General features: G+C 36.8%; 1 protein-coding gene and 1 long non-coding RNA gene across 4 annotated transcripts in view; one reads left to right on the top strand and one right to left on the bottom strand.

The window, feature by feature from the left end:
* Positions 1–428: 428 nt before the first annotated feature.
* LOC125661489 (chitin synthase chs-2-like) overlaps positions 429–27,138 on the bottom strand; it is a 32,189-nt gene continuing 5,479 nt past the window's right edge. The window contains exons 2-23 of one of the 3 annotated variants that reach the window (XM_056147017.1): positions 26,338–26,442; positions 24,851–25,545; positions 24,597–24,679; positions 23,928–24,162; positions 23,357–23,491; positions 21,664–22,619; positions 20,005–20,121; positions 18,947–19,078; positions 15,699–15,784; positions 14,098–14,185; positions 12,129–12,282; positions 11,782–11,901; positions 9,973–10,108; positions 9,674–9,874; positions 8,934–9,161; positions 7,397–8,133; positions 5,044–5,150; positions 4,729–4,900; positions 4,278–4,399; positions 1,039–1,244; positions 824–847; positions 429–790 (exon numbers count right to left, since the gene is read on the bottom strand). In XM_056147017.1, coding sequence (XP_056002992.1) covers positions 444–790; positions 824–847; positions 1,039–1,244; positions 4,278–4,399; positions 4,729–4,900; positions 5,044–5,150; positions 7,397–8,133; positions 8,934–9,161; positions 9,674–9,874; positions 9,973–10,108; positions 11,782–11,901; positions 12,129–12,282; positions 14,098–14,185; positions 15,699–15,784; positions 18,947–19,078; positions 20,005–20,121; positions 21,664–22,619; positions 23,357–23,491; positions 23,928–24,140 — 4,281 coding nt within the window. In that variant the 5' untranslated portion in view covers positions 24,141–24,162; positions 24,597–24,679; positions 24,851–25,545; positions 26,338–26,442 and the 3' untranslated portion in view covers positions 429–443. Of the gene's footprint in view, positions 848–1,038; positions 1,245–4,277; positions 4,400–4,728; positions 4,901–5,043; positions 5,151–7,396; positions 8,134–8,933; positions 9,162–9,673; positions 9,875–9,972; positions 10,109–11,781; positions 11,902–12,128; positions 12,283–14,097; positions 14,186–15,698; positions 15,785–18,946; positions 19,079–20,004; positions 20,122–21,663; positions 22,620–23,356; positions 23,492–23,927; positions 24,163–24,596; positions 24,680–24,850; positions 25,546–26,337; positions 26,443–27,138 lie in introns of all 3 variants that reach the window. The other 2 variants (XM_056147018.1, XM_056147016.1) reach the window with 2 other exon arrangements.
* Positions 2,755–4,842, top strand: LOC130049439 (uncharacterized). The gene is made up of 3 exons (XR_008797936.1): positions 2,755–3,359; positions 3,490–3,753; positions 4,720–4,842. It is a non-coding gene; the product is annotated as an uncharacterized LOC130049439 (long non-coding RNA).

Here is a 27,138-nt window from a genome sequence, read left to right on the forward strand (position 1 = left end):
GGTGCCAATTATGAGGTGTTTGCGTACAGTTTGTCGTTTTGTTGTATTCGGACACATAGTATGTTAAAACCAAAAGATTCACCAATTTGATAATCCCAAAGAAACCAATTAATGATAATAATTTGAAAAATGTAATCATCAATGAAATTGTGGCACCTTATACGCCCTAATTCCCGCCGAATCCACGTCTAATTCGCCCACTTTCTTTGAGTAGAATTTTAATGTAAACGCAAAACTAAGCTAAATCCCATGATATTTTGAGTCGGTATAATTTATTTATTTTTTTTGGAAAATCAGATTTACAAATTTTCTTATGTTTTCATGCGCATCCAGATAAGACCTTGTCTTATCAGACTTAACATAGTTCACGTTGATTACCCTTTCTCATATAGTTTTTAATGTATCTAAGTCCATTCAAAAGACAAGTATATATGTATCAATTTTTAATTCATTTGACTGGTTTCATTATAATGTCTGATTAACGCCTTTGTAAGGGTCCTTTTCATTAATCCTCCACTTACACGAACATCTCTTCTCCTTTTCGCACCTTTTTCGTTATTTCCATTGCTTGCATAATTTAAAAGTTTATCTGTCGATCCATTGCGGTTTGATAAAAAACGTTGGTTACTGTTCGCTTCTGTAAAAAATGGTCTTGTTTTTGTAGATCCGTTTTTATCGTTTTTTCTGTATCTGAGTCCTGTATTAATTCTCGTCATATGCTGATGTGTGTTTTGTCGATAATGCTGGTACAGTTCACGTGTGTCAATTGGTCTGTCATCGACCGAATTTTGCTTTGAATTGGATGAAAGGGTCTCCTCTGACGGCAGGTCGGAAGGGTATCTGGTTCCTGTGAATGTATTAAAAAAACAATTGGCTCATAATTTGTTGACGATTACTTTTAACATTCATTCACGCTAGCATTGCATACCTGTATTACAATGTGCCTATTGACTTACTGAAATTTTAATCTAAAGAGCAGATCACACTTTGATCATCATTTTTGAACTTTACAACTATAAGCATTGAAAAGAATGAAACCTTTGTCTTGTAGATTTGTGATTTGTTTCAATATTTCCTTCTCTTCCTTCAGTCTCTCTTCCTCAGATATTTCCGGTGTCGAACCGCTTTCATCCTTCGCATTTCTGTATGTTTCCAGAATGTCTATGTGCTGATCCTTTTTAATTTTTTTCCGGAATGGATTCGGAATTTCAGTGATGGCAACAAGATGCAAAAATGTTCCCCATCTGATACAACAATAAGTAATTTTTCTAAATGATTAACAGCATAATTTAAAAGACAAAAACATTATTCCCATATTTATCCCATGTTATTTCATATGGCATTCCATAAGCCATTGTTTTGAATTTATTTGGTAATGAAGTGTTGAAGAATATTATAAGACTCTCTTATGAGTAGCCATGAAATATAAGGTGATTCCACCCGAGGGTTGCAAAAAAGCTGTGAAACCCGAGGCTTTGCCGAGGGTTTTACCGCTTTTTTGCAACCCCGAGGGTGGAATCACCTTAATATTTCATGGCAACTCATAAGAGAGTATTTTTCTCTCATATTTCTAGAGTTTTCCGTTTTCCTTGTGCCAAGCGACGCCATTTTAAGAATTTTCCAATTAATTAAATTTTCGCTGTACATCAAAAATAACACCAGAATTGAATTCTACGACCTTAATTTTGGCAACTACGTTGCCGACAAAAACTCGGCGACGAGTGTATAAGTGAATGATATTAGAGTTATTCCTCTTTGAATAAATCAATAATCAGGGTGATGCGTGACGTAACTCGACAGTCCATCAGCGCGAAACATTTTGACAGACCTAATCAGAATATGAATCCACAACTGCACATTTTTTTTCTTAGAGGAGCATTAATATTGATATTAATTGAGCAGTTATTTAATGACGAGTGTGTGAAGAGAGATTCCAAGTGGTTTTTGTTGGTGAATATGGGCATGGCTAGACTTTCGTTTTCCACGCGTGCAAGGACTCGAGTCTCATAGACATTGGAGGCACTTATTTCACCTGAGACACATATAGGGACAGTAGACGTTGACAGAGTGAATGTGGAGGTAGGCCTAGTACTAATAGACCGTGTGGGCTGGGTTTCTGTGAACTGGCATAATGCACCGAATGACATAGGTGTATGAGGAATTTGTGACTGTTGTTGAGTGTGCGGTAGTTGTTCAAGGAATGTGTAATTTTGTGTCCGGTCACATACACCTGGAGATTATCAGGGACATTACAATCTGCCATTTTTTGTACAAGAGCTTTGCAGACGCTAGTGTTCGTCAATCGAGGCGAGGCAAGTTACAAGCTAGTTGTGTATTGATTATAACGTCACGGGGTATGTAAGATAAACTCACGTGATATGAAAGATAGAAATATCTTACATACCTTTCTTTCATAGAATATCTGTATCTTACATACGTAGATATGAGAGAAAAGACTCTCTTATGAGTAGCCATGAAATATAAGGTGATTCCACCCGAGGGTTGCAAAAAAGCTGTGAAACCCGAGGCTTTGCCGAGGGTTTTACCGCTTTTTTGCAACCCCGAGGGTGGAATCACCTTAATATTTCATGGCAACTCATAAGAGAGTATTTTTCTCTCATATTTCTAGAGTTTTCCGTTTTCCTTGTGCCTAGCGACGCCATTTTGAGAAATTCCAAATTAATTAATTTTTCGCTGTACATTAAAAATAACACCAGAATCGAATTCTACGACCCTCATTTTGGCAACTACGTTGCCGACAAAAAATCGGCCGACGAGTGTATAAGTGAATTGTATTAGAGTTATTCCTCTTTGAATAAATCAATAATCAGGGTGATGCGTGACGTAACTCGACAGTCCTTTTGACAGACCTAATCAGAATATGAATCCACAACTGCACGGGGTTTTTTTTCTTAGAGGAGCATTGATATTGATATTAATTGAGCAGTTATTTAATGACTAGTGTGTGAAGAGAGATTCCAAGTGTTTTTTGTTGGTGGATATATGGACATGGCTAGACTTTCGTTTTCCACGCGTGCAAGGACTCGAGTCTCATGGACATTGAAGGCACTTATTTCACCTGAGACACGGACAGTAGACGTTGACAGAGTGAATGTGGAGGTAGGCCTAGAAGTAATAGACCGTGTGGGCTGGGTTTCTGTGAACTGGCATAGGGCCTAATGTACAGGATGGCATAGGTATTTGAGGAATTTGTGACTATTGTTGAGTGTGCGGTAATTGTTCAAGGAACGTGTATTTTTGTGTCCGGTCACATACACCTGGATATTATCAGGGACATTACAATCTGTCATTTTTGTACAAGAGCGTTGCAGACGCTAGTGTTCGTCAATCGAGGCGAGGTAAGTTGCAAGCTAGTTGTGTATTGATTATGACGTCACGGGATATGTAAGATAAACGCCACGTGATATGAAAGATATAAATATCTTACATACCTTTCTTTCATAGAATATATGTATCTTACATACGTAGATATGAGAGAAAAGTTGATCCATGTCGGCATGTATTCAAAATTTTATTTGATGAAAATTCAACTACTTCTCCCCGGAACTATTACGTGAAAGGTGAAGATAAGGAACAGTGATTAATCTCCTAACTCCTATAAGCAATACAAAGTAGAGAGAGTTCGGCAAACACGGACCTCTGGATATACCAGCAGTGGGATCAGGTGCCTAGGAGGAGTAAACATCCCCTATTGACCGGTCACACCTGCCTTGAACCCTATATCTTAAACAGGTAAACAGAGTTATCCGTAATCAAAATAATTGTGCCAAAAACGTTCAACCAATCGGTATGAAACAAGTTGGACAACATTTGATCCAATGATAGGTTGTATTGGCAAAGTACCTTTGTATCTAGACGTACTACAGTATATTGTGCAGACGCTTTCGTGACTGTAATCCATGTATGTTTATCAGAACTACCATAAGATTATCAGATGTCAACACATTGTACATAGATCTTACCTGTACATTATCAGATATCAACACATTGTACATAGAACTTACCTGTGCATTATCAGATGTCAACACATTGTACATAGATCTTACCTGTACATTATCAGATGTCAACACATTGTACATAGATCTTACCTGTGCATTATCAGATTCCGACACATTGCACATAGATCTTACCTGTGCATTATCAGATTCCGACACATTGCACATAGATCTTACCTGTGCATTATCAGATATCAACACATTGTACATAGATCTTACCTGTGCATTATCAGATATCAACACATTGTACATAGATCTTACCTGTGCATTATCATGCCACAGAACTGGATCAACATTATTATCAAGAAAAACCCTATAAATAGCAATCCAAGTAGCTCTAATCGCATGACGTAATTTTCTTCTTCGTCATCTTCACTGCTTTTCTGAAATAGCAGAAATTTTCAATTACGTCTTTAACCAGGTTTTACTTCTTTTTCGCTTAGGATTTTATAATTTGTTTTGCGGAAGAAATGATAATATTAAAGAAATTTGTTTTCTACGACGTGACATCGACAAACTGAATTCACTTTCCGAAAGGACTTATTTTATTTTTCGGTTTAAAGTTAAAAGATTACACGCATGTTTTCTATTTCGTGTATGAATACTTTAGATTTGATAAATCTCGTGATAAAGATAGCACAGAATTTGATCTGCTGATGTAATTGACTTCTAATTGTGTTATTTCTCCCCTTCTATTTGACAGGCAACTTACTGGAAGTTGGATTGTCACAACCGTCGGACTTCGTAATTGAAACATGAAGTTTATAGCGATCCAAAGTAGATTGACTAGAGCCATTCCGCCACACACATTATTCCTTAAATCTCGTAACTGTCCCCGGACTCGTTTCTCTTTGTTCTCGTCCCTTTCTAAAGGTTTCAGATATCTGAATAAAACAATACAATTTGCTATCCTATTATTTACGTCTTTGTAATTTTCAACTTTTACATTTACATTATTGTGCTATATGAACGCTTTTCATATAGAAATTGGAAGTAATAAAAGCCATCCAATTGTCGTTATAGGTACCTGTCTACAAATGTTTTCCAGAATTGGCTTTCCTTTTTTCTCATTTCAAAATCTGTCCCCTGGAAGGGACCTTCATTAACCCAGTCTGGCGTACCATAACTGACACTCTGCACAAAAAGAATAGATTTGGTAATTACTTGTAATATTGTTGGAGTAAAATTACTTGTGAGATTGTTCAGTATAATTACTTGTGAGGATATTGGTGTATAATTACGTGTGCGATTTTTCAAATAGTATTACTTTTGAGATTGGAGTATGTTTAGTGAGATTGTTGGATTCATTGATTGTATATTGTTTAACGTCCCTTTAGAGAATTTTTCACTCATATGTAGACATCACCATTGCCGGTGAGGGGCTGTAAAATTTAGGCCTATGCTCGGCGCTTATGGTCTTTGAGCAGGGAGGGATCTTCATCGTGCCACACCGGCTGTGACACGGTGCCTCGCTTTTTACGGTCTAATGTGAAAGACCGCCCCATTTAATCGTTTCTTACGACAAGCAAGGGTTACTGGGGACCTATCTTAACCCAGACCCCTACAGGACTGACATTGTTGGTATATAGTTACGTATGAAATTGTTGGTATGTAATTCCTTGTGGGACTGTTAGAGTATAATTACTTGTGGGTGTTGGAGTATGATTGCTTTTGAGATTGTTGAATTGCAATTACTTGAGGGATTGTAAGATTACAATTAATCGTGATATTTTAGGATTACAATTAATTGTGCGATTTATGTTTAATTTCGAAATGTTATTTTACATGTTCATGTCGTCCAATTTCCTTCCCTATCAGTATCTTTAGAATGGAATTCATCCTTAATATAAAAAATCACAAAATACAGTCATGCAGTTTGCTGGTGGCTTGATACCCTTTAATGTTTGGGCTTTAACCACGTAGGTTTTAAAATATCATAAAAAGTGGTCAACGGGCCTTATTAGTCACCTAAGTATTAATTATATAATTATCAATAGTCGCAAGTCCTATGAAATCTAGACAAAAAAACGTGTTTGATTACTAATTTTCAACAAAAGTAATAAACCCTTACCCCCTAGGAACATGAAACTTGTAATTTCGGTAAAGGACTACTTACTCCTTCTAAATTTTTATCCAGTTTCAATTAAGTATCAATACAATTAAAAACAAAGGTATTATTTAAATGGTTTACACATTTACACTGTATACACTTAAGTTTGGTCCCTTCCTGGAGTCAGAACCTCTAACCGTGGATCATGAAATTTACAATTTGTGTAGTAGACGGCATTATCTACGATGCAAGGTGAAGATAACGAACAGTGATCAATCTCATAACTCCTATAAGCAATACAAAATAGATAGTTGGGCAAACACGGACCCCTGGACACACCAGAGGTGGGATCATACTATGCATTTAGTTGTTCTAACACATGTGCGGTTGTAAAAAACAAAATATTCAAAAATTGGTCAATTTTTGCCCCGCCTCCCAGACCCCAGGGGTGCACAAGTCCTGAAATTTACGAATCTGTCCCCCTTGTCCCAATGATGCTTCATACCAAATTTGAAAAGAATTCGAATGGTAGTTATAAAGACGTTAGAAATGTTCTATTGTTCACACATTAATAACTGACCATTTTGGACCCATATTAATACTAGAAACCCTGCCCCGAGATCAACAAATTTACAAGTTTCGTAAGTTAGTCAACTGCTCTTTCTAAATATCCATTTAGTTTTAATTTAACGTCCATAGCACTGAAGAAGACGTTATTTCAATGTTTTAAATTAAGATGCTGCGTACCAAGTTTGGCCCCGCCCTGGGGCCAGAACCTCTACCCCGGGATCATGAAATTTACAGTTGTTATAGAAGCCTTTTTGTTCTACACTACTATGTATTTAGTTTTTCTTACAGATGTGCGGTTGTCGAGAATATTGTTTTTAAATGGTCATATTTTGAGAGTTTTTGCCCCGCCCTTCAAACTCAAGGAGTGAAGGAGTCCTGATATTTACAATTTCTGCCCCCCTAGTCCCATAGATGATTGAAACCAAATTCGAAAAGAATTGGAATGGTAGTTATAAAGAAGTTAAACATGTTCAATTGTTGACGCACGGCAACCTATTGGAATACATACAAAAATGTAGGTCACGTGAGTTTACTCGGGTGACCGAAAACCTTAACATGTGGTTGTGCACTCTAATTCCGCGCTTATGTGTATTCATGTGCTGGGATAGGTTATATTAAACGAGATCGGATGTTTCTTTTTGTGCGCGTGCAAAAATGTTTTTATGTTGTAAAAGGAGCGGATGTGTAAATGTTGATGTCTCATTATGTTGACTAAACACAGGAGTACATAATAAAATACAGTCAGCTATTCACAACACACCTTTTTATCAGGCTTGTTTTCCGGTTTGTTGTTGTTTTGCTGCTCATCTTGAGTTCCCGTTGGTGTAGTTTGAGCCACAGCATCTTCTGGGCCTTCTCCTGTTGAATTATGGCCTGTACTATTCCGCTTCATTCCAACAATATCACTCATCGTAGCCAGTAATTTAAGAAGAGTGTCATTTTCTGACGAATTTGGAGTAGATAGGCTCGACTTAAGCCTTGTGATGGGGGAGAAGATGTTGGAAAATAGTCCTTCATCTTCTTTTGGCTTATCTGTTGTCGTAGCGTTTTCTCTTGTTCCCCATGACACATCGTTTAAGTTGCATAGCGAATAAATGATTAACACTAGGAATCCCGATGGCACTAGTACATAATAGAGCATGCCATATATAATATTGCTCCATTCCCTCGGATGAAGCAATGCTGCTATTATAAAGATCGCGACGAGTCCCATGATAAATATGACACTTGGATGATATGGAGACTCTGTCACAGCAGTAATTATGACGCCAACGAATACTACCATCATTACTATGACGTAAAATCCGCTGAGAACTTGAGCTACAGCCAGCTGAATTTTTGTAGGGCATGTTACACAAATGACAAAATATAGAATCGCTGGTACTAATGATGCAATGTACGAATTTGTAAGGGTCAGACCAAAAACGGAAACAAAGGCCCCGGCTATCATCATCAGGATTGTTGCTGGTCCTATAATTGTTGAAACCATCAGGCAACCTAAAATGAATGTAATATTTAGGTATGTATGCATGCAATTTTTGCATTCCTACTGATTGAAAATTATCGAAAATTCTGCCCTAACGTCACCAGTACATCCTACTGAAAATGAACACTAATTCGGTCCTACAATTTAATTTCACAACATAATGAGCATAGCTATCATTTACAAGTCGATCTGGCGTAGTAGTAATTGGGTTGTTAGCGTTGCAACTGGGAGCTCCAGGGTTCGATTCGTAATCTCAAAACTGCATGAAACCTACATACTGTAGATTCAGGTAATGACTATATTTTCGCCAAGTGCGTGGCCTTGGGATCGAGGTATGGGCCTTTCGGATATGACATTAAAAACGGAGATGTGTTACGCAAATGACAAAGAAGTACAAATGTATCTGACGCGGTCTTGTGGATCATGCTAAGGGTTTTCACCTACCCATGGTGAGGTCTTTATAAGAATTGAAAAATTCTCAAATGAAACGTTAAACAACATACGAAGAAACCAGTGCCATTATAACATTACACAGACTTTGGCATAATTTTGAAGCTTGAATTAACTGGGGTCAAAGACACCGAGAGAGGCAATATCTAGTAATACAATTAAGAACATTGCAAGAATAAATACAACATATATTAACTTGCTGTATAAATGCAAATCTGAATGTTTCTTTTACGTCCATAAAACGCTAAAGGAAGAATCCACCTTAATGGATGTACTATATAAACTTCATTCTATTAATGTCTTTTTGGCGCTTGCATGCTTTACTTATGAAATTCGAGTATATGTACCACTTAGAACATACCCTGATACATGATGTATAATCTGCTGATATTCGCGTTTGCTTCAACTGTATGTTTGCCATCTTGTAGAAGAGACATTATATTGGCAAGTGTTGATGGTCCCCATCTCTTTCGCTGGTTGAAGTATTCTTTGAAGCCCTCAGGAGCGTAAGTATAAGCATCAGCTCCAGCGGCGTAGTCCACTCTGTATCCCTGCTGTAGGAGCAGAGTGCATAACCAGCGGTCCTCACCTAATACCATACAGGGAAACATTTATTGTATCATAATCCAAATATTTCACACCTAATACCATACGGGGAAACATTTATTGTATCATAATCAAAATATTTCACACCTAATACCATACGGGGAAACATTTATTGTATCATAATCAAAATATTTCACACCTAATACCATACGGGGAAACATTTATTGTATCATAATCCAAATATTTCACACCTAATACCATACGGGGAAACATTTATTGTATCATAATCAAAATATTTCACACCTAATAGTATAAGGGGAAACATGTATTGTATCATAAGCTAAATATTTCACAATAGTGGTGACTTTCTCTGTATATAAAAACTATCAGATTCACAATGAACAAAATTTAATTGTTTGAAGTTTTGAAGTAAAAAATGATATCTAAAAGTTAAGCCCTATATAATGATTCTTTTAAAAAATGAATATGTAGAAATAGAGAATTACTTCTATTCTCGGATAATTTTATAGGTTCATGCTTTGCAATCAAACCTACCCAAGTCGTACATAAGGATTTGTGAAGCTTCTAGAGGCAATAACGTGTATTTCTTCATCACGTTATCATCCATCAATGCAGATCCACGAAAAAGACTAAAACATCCCGGAGAACACAAAACGCATCCAAGAACATGTTCGGTAGCCTTCTGGAGCCAATGTGCAACTGCGTATTCAAATTTTTGATACCACACGATAGGCCCTGTCATTGAAAGGGGAAAGACCAATTCAATTCAACAATCTTATGTTTCTTAAGTTATAGTTAACGAAATTCATAATCAGGGCAATATTGATTTATACCACTGCCAATAGGATGAATTCTTCCACACGCAGCGCCGACTCGTTGATCCTTTTTCATTCGATCAATTAGAATTCTTACAGAGCCTGGAGTGAAATCAACGTCCCCATCCAAGGCAAGAAGGAATGTGTTATCGGCCTTCAAAATATAATATCTACATTTTTCTACCATGTTCTGTTTAAAGGATAAGAATAAAATAATAAAAATAGGATATCAAACTTTGGTTTCAACTACCTGAGAATGGTTTCATATTAATATGGGTAATTATGGCCTGTTGTTTTTAGAAGATTTTTCAAAGATTTATCTTATATATATCCCCATGTAAAACTTGTATCCCTTATTGTAGCCTCATCCTACTCATGGGTCATGATTTGAACAAACTCCAATCAACACCATCTGAGGATGCTTAATGCTTGCATATTAATATGATTATTTATGACCCTGCTGTTATTGAGAATAATTTTAGAATTTTTTCTTATGTATCCCCATGTAAAACGTTCACCCCCTATTTAGGCCCCACCCTACTCCCCGGGGGACACAATGCGAACAAAATTGAATCTGTATTACCAGGTTTTGCTTAAAATGTGTAATGTGTAGTCATGGCCTTGTTGTTTTGGGGGAAGATTTTTAAGATTTGTCTTATCAAGTAACTGCAAATATTCGAACAAATTTGAATCTAGACTATGAAAGGCAAAGATAACGAACAGTGATGTCAGAAAGACATGTAAATTTCAACTTTTCTGTATCAGTGGTTCTTGGGGAGATTTGTAAATGATCCTACCATATTTTTGCTTTTTCTTGATTATATCCCCTTTAAAAAAGGCATGAGCTTTCATTTCAACAAATTAAATTAAATCCCCTTTACTAACGGATGATTTGATGAAAACGTTTTATAAACGATGCCACAATTATTTTTTATTTTTTTAATTCTTAATTATCGCACTTGAATCCCCCTTACCCTAGCATGCTTTGTAGGAAGTTTGGGTGAAATAAATCTTGTGGTTGGGGAAAATAAAATTTTTAGAAGTTTACAGATAGACGGACGTCTAACAAATAGTGATAAGAAACTCACACTAGAGCTTTCAGGTCATGTGAGCTAAAACTGCACACTAGAATATGTTTTATTTTATAACTAAGTGATTAGAGCAGATGGTAATTTCTCTTCATATCCTTTTTATGAAAGCTGCAAACACATAGTTATTGTTTATCGGCAGGTCTTGAAACCATCAGGAACCCACGCTGAGTATCATTGTGTGAGAGGAGCTAGGCCTAAGATCGGTTTATCCTAATGTCTACTCCCATTTGGAATTGAATGAAATAGTGTTTATATTAAAATTATATCTGTGGTACTTCACCAACATGTACATCTGGTGACTTTTCGTTATGAATGCAAGGTGAAGATAACGAACAGTGATCAATCTCATAACTCCTATAAGCAATACTAAATAGATAGTTGGGCAAACACGGACCCCTGGACACACTAGAGGTGGGATCAGGTGCCTAGGAGGAGTAAGCATACCCTGTTGACCGGTCACACCCGCCGTGAGCCTTATATCCTGATCAGGTAAACGGAGTTATCTGCAGTCAAACTCAATGTGCCAAGAACGGCTTAACAATCGGTATGAAACACGTCAGACAACATTTGACCCAATGCGAGGTTGTACTGATGAACTACATCGTTATAACGACCATAGAATTTGCGAAATGCTGACTTCCCCTGTATCATCAACTTGTTTGTCAGTAGCTTGCCTCGATTTAAAAACTGACCATAAGCAGAACGAATGAAATATTCTGTGAAACAAACAACAAACCTTAGTTTTGAATGACTCATTGATATTTGTAGTTCCCTTCTTGTCATCAGACTTTGTTTCTATTTCATTTTGTATCTCGGTAGTGAGGCGATATCCCAACAAGTAATACAAGTACATCACCTGTTGACAACAAGATAAACACTGTCAATGTAATGCTGTACATATATATGTATATCCACATTGCATCAACGCACGACTTCGCTAGTTTGTTGTCGTTGCCATATGCGTTAAATATGAAGAGAATCAAAGAAAAGTGTACAGTAACATGAATCATACACTTTACATGTGATATAGATATGATAATTCTTGATAATCAGCATGGGACCCATGTAAAATAAGAAACACACCTGAGACCACCTCTTCTTATGTCGAATTCTATTCTTATCTTTCAGATGAATGAAGAGTAAATTTTCCCCAGGCATTCTGTAGACGACCTGTCCTCCATAACTCGTTGCTATTATAATTGGTTTCTCTAGTTGAATTGGTTGAGAGTGAACAGAACTGTAATTCAATAAACGGATTCAACGTGGATGCATGTATTCAAGGTTAATATATTTGTGATTCAAGGTTAATATACATGTGATTCAAGAGGTTGATAGATTTGTGTTCAAGGGAAATATAAGGATGATGTAAATGCATTTCAGTTAGATATATTTGTATTTTCGAACGATATATTTGTATTTAAGGATGGTATATTTGTATTTAAAGGGACATGCTTTGAGCTTTAAAAAAATTCAAATTTCATGTTACGTGTTTTAAAATGCTAAACTAAGGTATTCATAGTGGTCAGCTTAAATTCTAGTGTCAGTTGTCGAGGTACAAGAGAATTACTGAGCTCACAATTCTTTGTTATGTAAACAAGGCTCGTGACATGTTGTTGTTTATACATAACTTAAATATACTAGTAAAAGTTTCAATTAAAGCCGATTATCAACATAATTAAACATCTCATTTTGTTTTAAACATGATATTTTCTATTATGCAATCTACATGTATATGTCAACAAAAACATAGTACGAGCCTTGTTTACATAGCAAAGAATTGTGAGTGCTGTACATGTATATCACTTTTAACACAACAGCTGACGTCCAGTGTTTTGCTGACCATTAGAAATACCTTAGATAAGCACTACAAACATTACAAATGGGAAAATAAAATTTAAAAATTTAGTTCAAATGGTGTATACGCCCTTGATACATGTATATTTGTATTGAATTCCAAGGAAGGTTGTCTATATTCGAGTGTAGTGTATTTGTTGGACTAACATTCGTAGATATGTTGCGCAGTTTTTCTAGTATACATACGTGTATTACAGTCAATACTAGGTTTACATAAAATCCACAAGAATTAAACTATGTTTAATTGCACTTGATATCGATATTTATTGATTTACATTTGATTTGGTTCGTGCATGTACTACATAATGCATTAACGCTAATGACCAAAGCGCGCGAAAAGGTTCGGGCTAAAGCTATGCATTAGTCCAGAATTTTTGGGTCACAATTTCAGAAGTACCTCATCAAAAATGGCGGGGATATTACAAAATCATATTTCCTTAAGATTACAAAATTATTGAAAGTATATAAATTCCATCGTAATTTTGTGATTCCCTACATAATACACTGCCCGAATAAGGCTTAATGTATAACGGGATGTAGTACTGTGGGGATATGATAGATACGTTATGCCACGGTCTAAGGTTTGACGTAATACAACTGAAGCAATGGCAGAATTAAATTGGAAGTTAAAGGGTGAATTTAACCTCCACGCATGTGACAATACAATCAACCTTGCCACTTATACTATGACCGAGAAATTTATCATTTTATTAACTTTGAAATCATTTCAACAAATGGTCGTTATCAACTTGATTAATTCTAAGTTTATGAATAAATTTGAATATATTGATGATTGATAAATTTAATAGATACATTGATCATTAGATGAATTTTAAAGATAATCACCACCTGTTATTTTTTATCATTTTTACTATCCTATTGTGTAATTTTTCAGTACATTGCAGATTTCCCCCGTTTTTTTTCATATCAAATATCTTAATTCCATTGATGGAGGCATGTCAGGCACGCATATGTGGGGGAAAGAGGTTCCGAACACATCATCAATGGGATACGTAGGAAATAAATATGCATGTTTATTTGTAAATATACGCATTTTCAGTTGTAAAATAATACATATCCAAAGTTTCAATTGGACCTACAAATGTGGAATCCATTTTGATAGGGAACATTTCTGGATCCGCTTATCTACAAGTGATTTCGCTCAAACGGTAACCCCGTCACCATGTTGGATATTTACCTTGCAGCCTCATTCATGACGGATGCAAACGTTTCCACGTATTCATTTACATTCCCATTCTTGAATGCGTCATCAAACATAATGTGAGCTGAAATAGGTACCAACAATCATTATATACACAAATCAAAACAAATGTAAACACAGAATTCTCTACACAAACAGTTAAGTCTTGACTCTTCTTTTTATGGTTTTTATTGCACATTGTAATATAATCAATTGCCTGATATTGAATTACAATATAAAACAATGTATTCTATAAGTTTTACATTATGACCCCTGGGTCGAGGCCCCTGCTGGTGGACTGTTAGTCCCCGAGGGTCTCTACAGCCCAGTAGCTAAGTACTTCGTTACTAGCTTGAAAATACGAATGTATATTTAATTGCTGTTATAAAATTTAGAAATTCATTTCAAAATTAAGGATTACTGTAAACGTATTACATTTGGCGTGTGCGATATTTGGCGGAAATCATTTTTTCAACAAGTTAGCTAGATTTGATTTAGCGCATTCCTGAATTACATTAAACATCTAGATTTACGGATGGCATTTAGCGATGTACTTGATTTAGCGGAAGCTGCGTTCCACCAAAGGCGCTAAATAGAATACACAGCCAAATGTAATACATTTACAGTATGTCCCTCATGCATAGCTCGTATCCTTGGACGAATTTGGCTCCACTTTTTTGGCACGCTGTTTTTGGCTATATTTAGCTTTAAAACTTTATAGTTATTTCGGATTTCAAACATTTCGGTTGAGCATCACTGAAGAGACATTATTTGTCGAAATGCGCATATGGTGCATCAAAATTGGTACCGTATAAGTTTTACATTATGACCCCTAGGTCGAGGCCTCTGCTGGTGGACTGTTAGTCCCCGAGGGTCTCTACAGCCCAGTAGCTAAGTACTTCGTTAATTGCTTGAAAATACGGATGTATATTTAATTTCTGTTATAAACTTTAGAAATTCATTTCAAAATTAAGGATTATCTCCCTCATGCATAGCTCTTATCCTTGGACGAATTTGGGTCCACTTTTTTGGCACGCTGTTTTTGGCTATATTTTGCTCTAAAACTTCATAGTTATTTCGGATTTCAAACATTTCGGTTGAGCATCACTGAAGAGACATCTGTCGAAATGCGCATCTGGTGCATCAAAATTGGTACCGTATAAGTTTTACATTATGACCCCTGGGTCGAGGCCCCTGCTGGTGGACTGTTAGTCCCCGAGGTTCTCTACAGCCCAGTAGCTAAGTACTTCGTTACTAGCTTGAAAATACGGATGTATATTTAATTGGTCTTATAAAATTTAGAAATTCATTTCAAAATTAAGGATTATCTCCCTCATGCATAGCTCTTATCCTTGGACGAATTTGGGTCCACTTTTTTGGCACGCTGTTTTTGGCTATATTTAGCTCTAAAACTTCATAGTTATTTCGGATTTCAAACATTTCGGTTGAGCATCACTGAAGAGACATTATTTGTCGAAATGCGCATCTGGTGCATCAAAATTGGTACCGTATAAGTTTTACATTCTATATACAGGAATATGTATAATATTGATAAATGCTATGTATATTTAATATTGATGATAATCAGAAAAGAATACCTTCAAATCTGTAATAATCGTTTGAAAATTCGTCATCATTTGATATTTCACTTTCTTTCTCGCGAAGGAATTGATCTTCATCCAACCTAATAAGATATACAATGAATACAATAAATGTTTATAATCAAAAGCAACCCTATAAAACCAGACAAAACACTAACCTCACAGTCACAACCAGACAAAACCTTACACTAACCTCAGTCACAATCACACACAACCTTACACTCATTTCACAGTCAAAACCACACAGAACTTTACATCAACCACACAACCACACAAAACATTACACTAACCTCACAGTCACAACCACACGAAACATTACACTAACATCACAATCACAACCACACGAAACATTACACTAACATCACAATCACATAAAACCTTACGCTAACCTCGTCGTCACAACCAGACAAAAATCTTACACTAACCTCTGCCACAACCACACAAAACCTTACACTAAACTCTGTCAAAACCACACAAAACCTTACACTAACCACAAAGTCACATTCACAGCCACACAAAACCTTACACTAACCTCACATCCACACAAAAGCTTACACTAACCTCTGCCACAACAACACAAAACCTTACACTAACCTCTGTCACAACCACACAAGATCTTACACTCATCTAACAGTCACAACCACACAGAACTTTACATCAACCACACAGCCACACAAAGCATTACACTAACCTCACAGTCACCACACGAAACATTACACTAACATCACAATCACACGAAACATTACACTAACATTACAATCACATTAAACCTTACACTAACCTAGACACAACCGCACAAAACCTTACACTAACCTCACCGTCAAAGCCAGACAAAAATCTTACACTAACCTCTGCCACAACCACACAAAACCTTACACTAACCTTACAGCCACAACCACACAAAATCTTACAATAACCTCTGTCAAAACCACACAAAACCTTACACTAACCTCTGTCACAACTACACAAAACTTTACACTAACCTTACAGTCACAACCACACAAAACCTTACACTAACCGCAAAGCTACATTCACAGCCACACAAAACCTTACACTAACCTCTCCCACAACAACACAAAACCTTACACTAACCTCACAGTCACAACCACACACAACCTTACACTCGTCTCACAGTCACAACCACACCGAACTTCACATCAACCACACAGCCACAACCACACAAAACATTACACTAACCTCACAGTCACAACCACACGAAACATTACACTAACATCACAGTCACAACTACTCGAAACATTACACTAACATCACAATCACACTAAACCTTACACTAACCTTACAGACACAACAACACAAAACCTTACACTAACCTCACCGTCACAACCAGACAAAAATCTTACACTAACCTCACAGCCAAAACCACACAAAACCTTACACTAACCTCTGTCACAACTACACAAACCTTTATAGCCACAACCACACAAAACCTTACAGTAACCACAAAGTCACATTCACAGCCACACAAAACCTTACACTAACCTCTGCCACAACAATACAAAACCTTACACTAACCTCTGCCACAACCACACAAAACCTTACACTAACCTTACAGTCACAACCACACAAAACCTTACACTAACCTGTCACAACTACACAAAACCTTACAGTCACAACCACACAAAACCTTACACTAACCACAAAGTCACATTCACAGCCACACAAAACCTTACACTAACCTCACAGCCACAACCACGCAAAACCTTAAACTAACCTCACAGTCACAACCACACAAAATCTTACACTAACCACAAAGTCACATTCACAGCCACACAGAATCTTACACTCACCTCACAGTCACAACACAAACCCTTACACTAACCTCACAGCCACAACCACACAAAACCTTACACTAACCTCACAGTCACAACAACACACACCCTTACACTAACATCACAGTCACACAAACCCTTACACTAACATCACAGTCACAACCACATGCTACTTAACACAGATTCATAGAAATGTAGGTTTGCTTTTGAGTATGTCACACCAAACTCAATTTTATATGCTTTTCCGCGCCCCTTTTCTGCGTTATCCAGCTCCTTGTCTGCTTTGAGCTGCTCCTTATGTACTTTAAATTCGCAGACTGAGCAGCAGCTGTATATTTTAATTAATGTATATAATTCAATTAAGTAGTAAACACACTCCTCATTGTTATCATGAACGAAACTATATGCACGTACCTTGAATTTTGAGATGTACGTATTCACACAAACGCGACATCAATTTAACTCCAACTTTTAGTTACTTGTTTAAATTCAGCATAAAGAAACTAATTACATGTACAGTGTAATAACAGTTTTATACTAGAGTCTATTGCGTCTTCTAGAGTATATCGCGTCTACTAGAGTCTATTGCGTCTTCTAGAGTCTATCGCGTCTACTAGAGTCTATTGCGTCTACTAGAGTCTATTGCGTCTACTAGAGTCTATTGTGTCTTCTAGAGTCTATTGTGTCTTCTAGAGTCTATCGCGTCTACTAGAGTCTATTGCGTCTACTAGAGTCTATTACGTCTACTAGAGTCTATTGCGTCTACTAGAGTCTATTGTGTCTACTAGAGTCTATTGCGTCTACTAGAGTCTATTGTGTCTTCTAGAGTATATTGCGTCTACTAGAGTCTATTGCGTCTACTAGAGTCTATTGCGTCTACTAGAGTCTATTGTGTCTTCTAGAGTCTATTGTGTCTTCTAGAGTCTATTACGTCTACTAGAGTCTATTGCGTCTACTAGAGTATATTGTGTCTTCTAGAGTCTATTGCGTCTACTAGAGTCTATTGTGTCTACTAGAGTCTATTGTGTCTACTAGAGTATATTGCGTCTACTAGAGTCTATTGTGTCTTCTAGAGTCTGTTGTGTCTTCTAGAGTATATTGTGTCTTCTAGAGTCTATTGTGTCTTCTAGAGTCTATTGCGTCTACTAGAGTATATTGTGTCTTCTAGAGTCTATTGTGTCTTCTAGAGTCTATTGCGTCTACTAGAGTATATTGTGTCTACTAGAGTCTATTGTGTCTACTAGAGTCTATTGCGTCTACTAGAGTCTATTGCGTCTGTTGATGCTGTTTTTGTATGTCTGTGTTCAGTCTTAAAAGTACAAAGCAGACACAGAAACCAGACGTAATGTTTCTGCTTTAATTTGTCTTCCGTGGGGATGTGTCTGTCTTCTGTTGGGCTTTGTCTGGTTGGAACTGTACATACGTATTCTCAACTAAAGCAATGTTACTATATACCTAAACAACGATTTGAGAAGCTGTAACATTTCTTGACGAGTCTCATGCCACATAGTAGCGCATGCGTAAACAAGTGGAGGAGTTTTTGAAGATTCAGTTTTGTTTTCTGTAACTTCTGACGGAGATTGCATCCTATAAGAAAAGAAGCAAATAATCATGAATTTTTCCCTCCGCATCATCTAGAATCGCACTTACATCGCATATGATAAAAATATCAAATCTCTAAAACTTGTAGTAACAGATGCTGAATTATCAACTGTTTGTACCTTTATCTGTATGTTAGTGATATCTCCCATTTATCAACGAGACGCAGTTTTCATGAACGTTCAAATTGTTCATTATTTTGTACATTGCATGACATGCAAAGGTTATTCAAGAGAACCTTGCATTGGTTGACAATAAATTTTTCGTGAATGAAAGTTGGTAAATGTTCTATTTTGAGGGAGGGTTTATGCCCCTGTAACTAGAGATTCGGAGGCATCTAGTGTTTTGGACCGTCCGTCTATCTGTCCGCTAAAGGTTTAATTTTGGCGATAGCTTTTGAATGCATGGTGATATTGCTTTCATATTTCACATGCGTATTTTTGTGACAAGACCCTTCTTTAAGTTGCAAAATTTTTTAACTTTTGTACTTCACCTCGGGGTTTAATCTACTTTTGAAAAACATTTAACCTTGGCCATAACTTTCGAATGATTCGTGATAGGGCTTTCATATTTGCATGTGCACTTCGTTTGACGATATCCTTCGTTAGAAAGCAAAACCTGTATCCTCTTAATTTTTAAACGGTGAGTGGTGGGAGTTTGATATATCACAAGTGTATTTCTTGTGACAGAACCTTTCTATTGGTTCCAGATCTATATCTTTGTTACCATACAGGAGCATCAATGTTTCGCAAACACATCTTGTTTTATACTTTATATTTTGGTAATGACAAAGAAAAATCAGGAATCCAGTCGTGTACCATTATATATGTAAGTCTGAAAAGACAAAAACAGATTTGATCATTTTGGGAGCAAAAGGGGCATTTGAAATCCCGCATAAATAGTTGATAACTTACACGTATACCGTTTTCTCTTCTATTTCCTTTTTCATTATATCCTGATGACCACGCTTTCTGTTTAAGATTAGATGCTGCTCCAAAAGAACACCACAGTATGATGGGTTCACAAACAACCTGTCATATGATGAAAACGTACAAAAACATGACAAAAATCACATGTTAAAACTGTTTTTCATGTGCTGTGGAAATTCAAAAGTACGAGCCTCTACAAAATCTCGTATTAAATAGTCAGATGTAACAAAGGTTGTTCTAAAGTATGCAGATGTCCTGTGATATTACTGTTATTTTATTTTCAAAGAAGTAAACGAATGGTTGGCGGCGATTTTGTCTGTTCGTACTTGTTAGAATAAAGAGACTCATAAGCCTGATTGGGCCACAACGCATACCCGAGTCAACCCGGCCCTGTTGATCTTCAGACGAAGATCTAAAACTAACCTCTCTGTATTCTACAAAAAATGGAACCCATGTTATCCAAAGGGGGTCATGACTTAAGCTGACTGGAATCCATACAACATATCCTATATTCCCCTAAATTCATGTATCAATGTAAATGCTATCCCCGATTCTAGCCTCACCTTAACCCCAAGGTCAAATTTTCTCCCATACATGAATTCTCTGTAAGACTTTGTATCTGTATTGTGATCCTAACATATCCACGGGGCATTGATTTGAAGAAACATGAACCTGCACTACTTGAGGATGGTTGTATATTGAAGTGACTAATTCTCACCCTGCTGCTCTTGACAATAGTTTAAAAAGATACTTTTCTGTAGAACGTTGATTCCGTATTGCGGCCCCCGCCTACCCTCAGATAGAACTTGAATAAACGTGAATTAGAACTACCCCAGGAAAGGCTTACATACCCTGCTACTCTTAAGGATATCATCATTAATGTTTTCCTGTCCAATTTATTAAACACTTCCAATGTAATCCTATCGTGGCCCTTCCTACCCTTGGGAGCATTGATTTCAAAGTCTTTAAAAATCTTCTTCTTCTGAACAGTTAAGCTATCATAAATCTTATTAATAGGCAGGCAGGTAGTATAGATTTGAATTGGCTGGTGAAGTCTCAATAAGAGAGAAATTCTCGAAGTGCTGTAAACAAACAAAATCCTATACATTCTAACTGAAACATTGATTTTCTACTGCGGTCCCGCCATAACCCTGAGGCCGTGACAAAATTGAAGCTGAAAATTTTCACACAAGTTTTGTCGTTTCTGTCTCAGTGGTTCTTGAGAAGACTTTTAAATTACACCACCCTATCTTAACATATATCCACGTAGGGGGACAAGAATCCTAAAAGGATACTTTGTGTCGACTTTAGATCACATTGCCGTAATAGTTCTGGAGAAGAAGATGAAAATATAATAAAATTAGAGACGGACGGACAAGAAGACGAAAGACAATTAGAAAATTCTCAGCTCAGGAAAGTTATAAACTTACTTATAAAATTAAATGTTTTAAACAAAAATCATTAAAGGCTAACCAACAATCAAAGAGCATTTAAACATAGCAGTCCAAAATCACATCAGTTTTAGATTAACTTTTCCGTATTCCAGGAAGTGACAGAAGATGCTGTCTTCTTCATCATTAAGTAGTAATTCCATAAACATGAAATGATTGATGTTCATATACAGGTAATGTCTACTTATCTTACCGTTTGACTTTAGCAAGTCGTTCTTGTCGTGGAAACCAAATGTGTTGAGCGACCCAGTAAGTGGAGAGAAGCCATAGTGATGCCATCGTCACGTGGTACCAAGGATTGTATATGGCGGCATTACATTCGGAATCGCTTTCAAAGCTGAACACCGTGGACAGATAATCGTCATCATTCTGACAATACAGTGTGAATAGAATGGCGGAGACTGGTGTGGATAACAGACAAGGCAGCGAAAAAGACAATATTTGCATCTGCAATTTACAGGCTATGTAAGCAACATAGTATCCGATAAAAGCGGATCCAATGAGACACAAGATATCCGTATAATCGGTTAGAGTTTGCTGCGATAAGGCGTCCCAGAATTCTAGTTTGTAGATTGCAAACGAATTCCCTACCGTTAAATACGTGGCAACAACTGACGTCACAATTTTCAAAACGGACACAAAAATGTAAATGTAAGATCGACTTTCTTCTATTTCGTACTTTGTTTTGAGTAGGAATTGTTGTATCCTGCCCGTTCCGTTAACTTTGTCGACGAAATTCTCCCACCACAGAACAGAAGTTAAAAGCAACGAAAGCACGATTTTACAGCCCTTTTCTGTATCGATTTGCCATTCCTCAGTAACGTTTACAGTATCGTGATCCACGTTTACAACCACAGTGGATGTTTCACAGCCGTGTAAGTACTCTATATCAGGTAATAATAAGAAGGGCAATACTGATAACTGCAAAAAGAATGCAAGCATGTTCAACACAAACAGCGCTATCCTTTTACGTGTTCCACAATTCCGCTGAACGAACGCTGTGTCTTTGGTGTAAAACAGTTTCAGAAAACTTGGAATAATGGTTGTTGCACTCAGTACGCATGCTCCACGAATAGGTGCCAGATTTGGCAATAATTGGAATACCAACAAGCACAGTCCTATAGAATGGGATACCTCAACTACAGTGCACTGCAAAAGTGTCAAACAAACAAAACAATTTAAAGAAGACAACTTTACAAATACATGTATATCTAAAACAAGTAGAAAAAACTGCACTAGTCAATTAATTTTATTCTATCGACATTTTTTAGAAAAGATTTTCTTATTTCATAAACTTCATTTCTTTGCATTTTTTTTTCTATGAATATAATATATGTTGAAAAACTATACCAAATTTGTTAAAACTACCCGGTATCTATAAACGATGCCTGCTTAAGAATAGGTTCCTTTGATATCTATTGGGCGCGTTTAAATTTGATATTATGTATGGTATACTATAGAATATACCCGAGTACCGTTGTCCAGGTCAGTTTTAACACAATGTATGAACAAATATATTTTGTTTTACAAAGGAGAAAATACCTAATCTAAAATTCTTGACAAACAAAATCAATCTAAATCGAGGGGTGGGGTGGGGTGGGGTGGGGTGGGTTTGGAGCATCTAAATCTACGTCAGTATTTTGCTCGGGCTTCAATTTCTTAAATGGGGGGAGGGGGTCATTCTTCAATACATGGTGTCAATATTTTATAATTTCAATATCCCCTGATTCTACGTGCATGAATAGAACAGCATTATAAATGTGCACTCATATACAGCTGACACATTCATAAACAAAATATGTCATACTTCACGTACTGTATGCTTGTGACGTCTCTGTATGAATGGGGAAAAAACTCACAGAGGACAACATATAACAAACATTTACCATGATGATGCTGGGAACACTAGGCCTATCGACATTTCCAAAACAAACTTTCCAGAAACTGGAGATGAATGTTAATACATAGGGTGTACAAATTGCGACAAGGAGCAAAAAGCTGTGCACGTCAGATTGTGAGATCTAGAAAACAAAACAGAAACAAATACAAGCATCAATAAAAATATGGATAATCCCCCCCCCTCCTTCAATGATTTGTAGTACACATGAAGTCTGAATATTTGAATATTTCATCTTGCTCGCCCTTTGGCTGCAAATGTACAATGCACAATGTGCTGTTATTATTATTGGAGAGGGGGCAATATATTTGAATGTCCTAGTTACCCTATATCTCACGAATTCAAAACACAATTTATGTAATGTTTCACTGTAAAATCTCCATGTCCATGACGATCCATCTACATCCCAGTGATCTTGGTTTATTTCATCATATGACGATTGTAAGTAATCTGAAGATACTTGATGTTTAGAGGACTTAATGTGTGACCCGTTCACAATCTGAATGTTAGAATTATATGTACAGTTGTATACACAGTTAACAGAAACTAATCATCAATACCTGCTGGTCCACTCCCTCAGCACCAGCCGTTGTCAGATTACCCACTGGATAATTATTTTGCGACCGTAACTTGGAGGTAGCGATGACTAGACTGATTTTCTGTACTACGAGGGATGCAAGCACCATGATGAACAGGAATGTATACATAAATAATTTGATTATTTGAAAACTGGTATGCATGTGTACATCTCTGCGTTTTCTGTCTCTTTCCATGATACGGAAAGCATCCCACGGTCTATGAAAAGAGAAAAGAGGTGTCCGTATAGCAAATGATTTATTTAGTAATTCATGCCTGATTAGGATCAGATTCTGCATAAAATATTTACGAGCATCGTGTTCAATTTTATTTATTTAATTATAAGGCAATAACAGTTTTATTTCACGAATTTGCGTACGACCAACTAATCCCCCTTTTGAAATTCATTTTGCGACTAAGCTGATATTCTACAAATAGACATACATAGAAGCACACCCTATATAGTATGGTGGAACCATGACTTTGGGGGGAATGTCTCATTTTACGAGCAAATCCGTGAATTAGGATCTTCAACAAAAATCAGACAGTTCATAATAAAACAAATATCAAACGCGATATCTCCATTCCTATAAACATGGATTTCCCCCTCAAATTTAATTTGAACTAACGACAAAAGTAGAATTGTAACTTACTCTGGCTTCTGCTTAAGACTGGATCCTGTTGTCTGTTTTACGCCATCTAGTGGCGGCTTTTCACCAGAGTCTTTATTTTCTTTCTGGAAAAAAAAAACGAACTTACTTTCGTTCTGAATAAGATATTCTTTTTATCTTGCATTGTGTGTGTGGAACATTGATATTCTGGAATTTCAATATGTAGTTTTCTTTATTTCTGATTTTAAGAGAAACATCTCTGGACTGATTAATGGACAACAGTACAAGTAACTTACTTCCTCGGTAATGTCATAATAATCCGGTTCTGGGTCGTCCGGATCTGCTTGTTCAGGAACTGCACCTTTCTTATCTTGAAATGTCTCTGTATGCTTGGAAGCCTGGAGGATTCATGTGACAACAATAGAATAAGGAAATCGAATGTTAGAAGACAGCGTTACTGAAGAACGAAATCATTAATATCATAACGAACGTCTGGAGTAAAACGTTAATCAAATCATAAACTAAGGATAGACTGCAGGATACATAAATTGTCGTCCTTAATATTTAGGGGTATATACAGATTGCGGAGGTATAATACCGTGTTGGTTGGAAGTTTTAGATATTGAATTAAGTGAGTGGAATGTTGTAAATGATCTTGTCATGTCGGAAGTTTGTATTTACAGCCAACCGGTACATGCGTTAACATACTTATAGGGACCCCATTTCTCTTTTTACAATCCAGTTGTTTTCTGCTCCAACAGGACAATGGCGTACCTTTTTTTATAGACATATTTTGTGTGTAGATCGAATCTTTCCTTAATAATTCATTTTTTATTTTTTAATTATGATATCTAGAAGAGAACTGATTATTAAATATAGTGGTACTCCCCTCATTGACGACATCGTGATAATCCGGGGCTGGGTCCTCGACGACTGATTCCTTTAGCGCTGAACCTCTTTGTTCGTGAAATGTTTCTGTGAGTTGTGTCCCCTGAGAAGACAGCATGATACAATAGAAAGGAAACGAAATAAATGACAAGAGTACTAAAATTGGAGGTTCAACATTATTTACTTGGATACCCAATATGATTTCGAGTTTGAACAAACCACCAGATCACTACAATAGCTGTCCACATACTTCATTTCACTTCATTGTTCCTTTTATATCGTTTTTATCAACAACAACAACAACAAAACAAACGTTAACTTTGTTCCTTTGCTCATTCAAGTTCAATGCAAATGTCCGGGGGCGAAGAAGCGAAAGCGCAGGGGCGAAGGATTTGGAAAGTGATGGCGATTTAGCAAACACTAATATCGTCATTTTGCCTTCGTAATTTTGCACCTTCATCCCTGTACTCTCGCGCTTTTGTAGTCTGAATCATCTCAACGTTTGCGTTTTTAATGTTTCTCTACCAAAGTCTGGACGCTTTCTAAAGAAAATACATTGAATCAGGCAAACATAGAGATACGTTTTGTTCCTGGATAGTGATGGGGAAAAAACTTGATAATCAAGGCATCGCGTCTATCTTGAACACGTGTACAAATCTTAAAACCTCCTCTCACAATGAACCAAAATGGGGGAAGGGGCGATTTTAGTGTCGTTTATCATTTCTTCACCAAGCATCTGACCTCAAACAATGGCGATCACAAAAGAGTAGTGCTTCAACTACAGCCGGCGGTGTTCTACAGGCGGGAGAGATTTCGAACGGCACATAAAACAAACAGATGGTATACCTCACTCCTTATTAAAAGAGGAAGCAGCAATTTAGATAACTGTACTCACTCCCTCCTTTAATTCGTTATAATAATCCGGCTCCGGGTCCTCCCTTATCGTCGGTTGATAAAAGGTCCCCCTGTCTCTCCGAAAACTTCTCGCATTATACGCCTTCTGAAAAGAATATTAAGTCAAAATTGAATCAATTATCGGCGAAGCCTGCTAAAGATTCAAATAGTGTATAGTGCAATCAACGACATTCGTGTGCATGTAATCAAAATTTAAATGTAATTAGCACGGTACAAACTGGTCCATATAATTGCTTCCCTTCCATCGTCAAAATGTTATTCATGCCACAATATCCTATCAAGACTTCCGATGTGTTTACTGTTGTAGTAATCAAACACGGCTCGGGGGCTTCCGCTTCCCTCGTGTGAATTGAAATAAGCCACTCACTGATAATCACTAACTTGATGTGTTTGTTTGCAGATTGAAACATACACAAAATGTATTTAAGTGAAACAAAGAATATGTAACAAGTACATACAGTGTACATTGAAGGAACTAACTTCCTGATCTGAGTCTCTTTCAGTTGATTTCATGAATAAACATGCTCAGTTTTCGATTTAAAAATAGACTATATCTACTCTCTTGTCGAAATTGCCTCAACATTACATGACATGTACTGTACAATGTATTCTTTTATTACAACATCTTCCGGTTCCCTATTTATAGGCGGGGCAAACTCTCTCCACACTCCGCCCCTAATCGACCTATATAGTAGCTGGGGTTATGATAGCTTCCCCTTTTATTTCTGGATCCGTCCATGTTATATTATCGACCGTCAGGAGGCGCTGGTCTATTTGTGGG

Source organism: Ostrea edulis, chromosome 8 (genome assembly GCF_947568905.1).
Source record: "Ostrea edulis chromosome 8, xbOstEdul1.1, whole genome shotgun sequence".
Classification (NCBI taxonomy): Eukaryota; Metazoa; Mollusca; class Bivalvia; order Ostreida; family Ostreidae; genus Ostrea; species Ostrea edulis.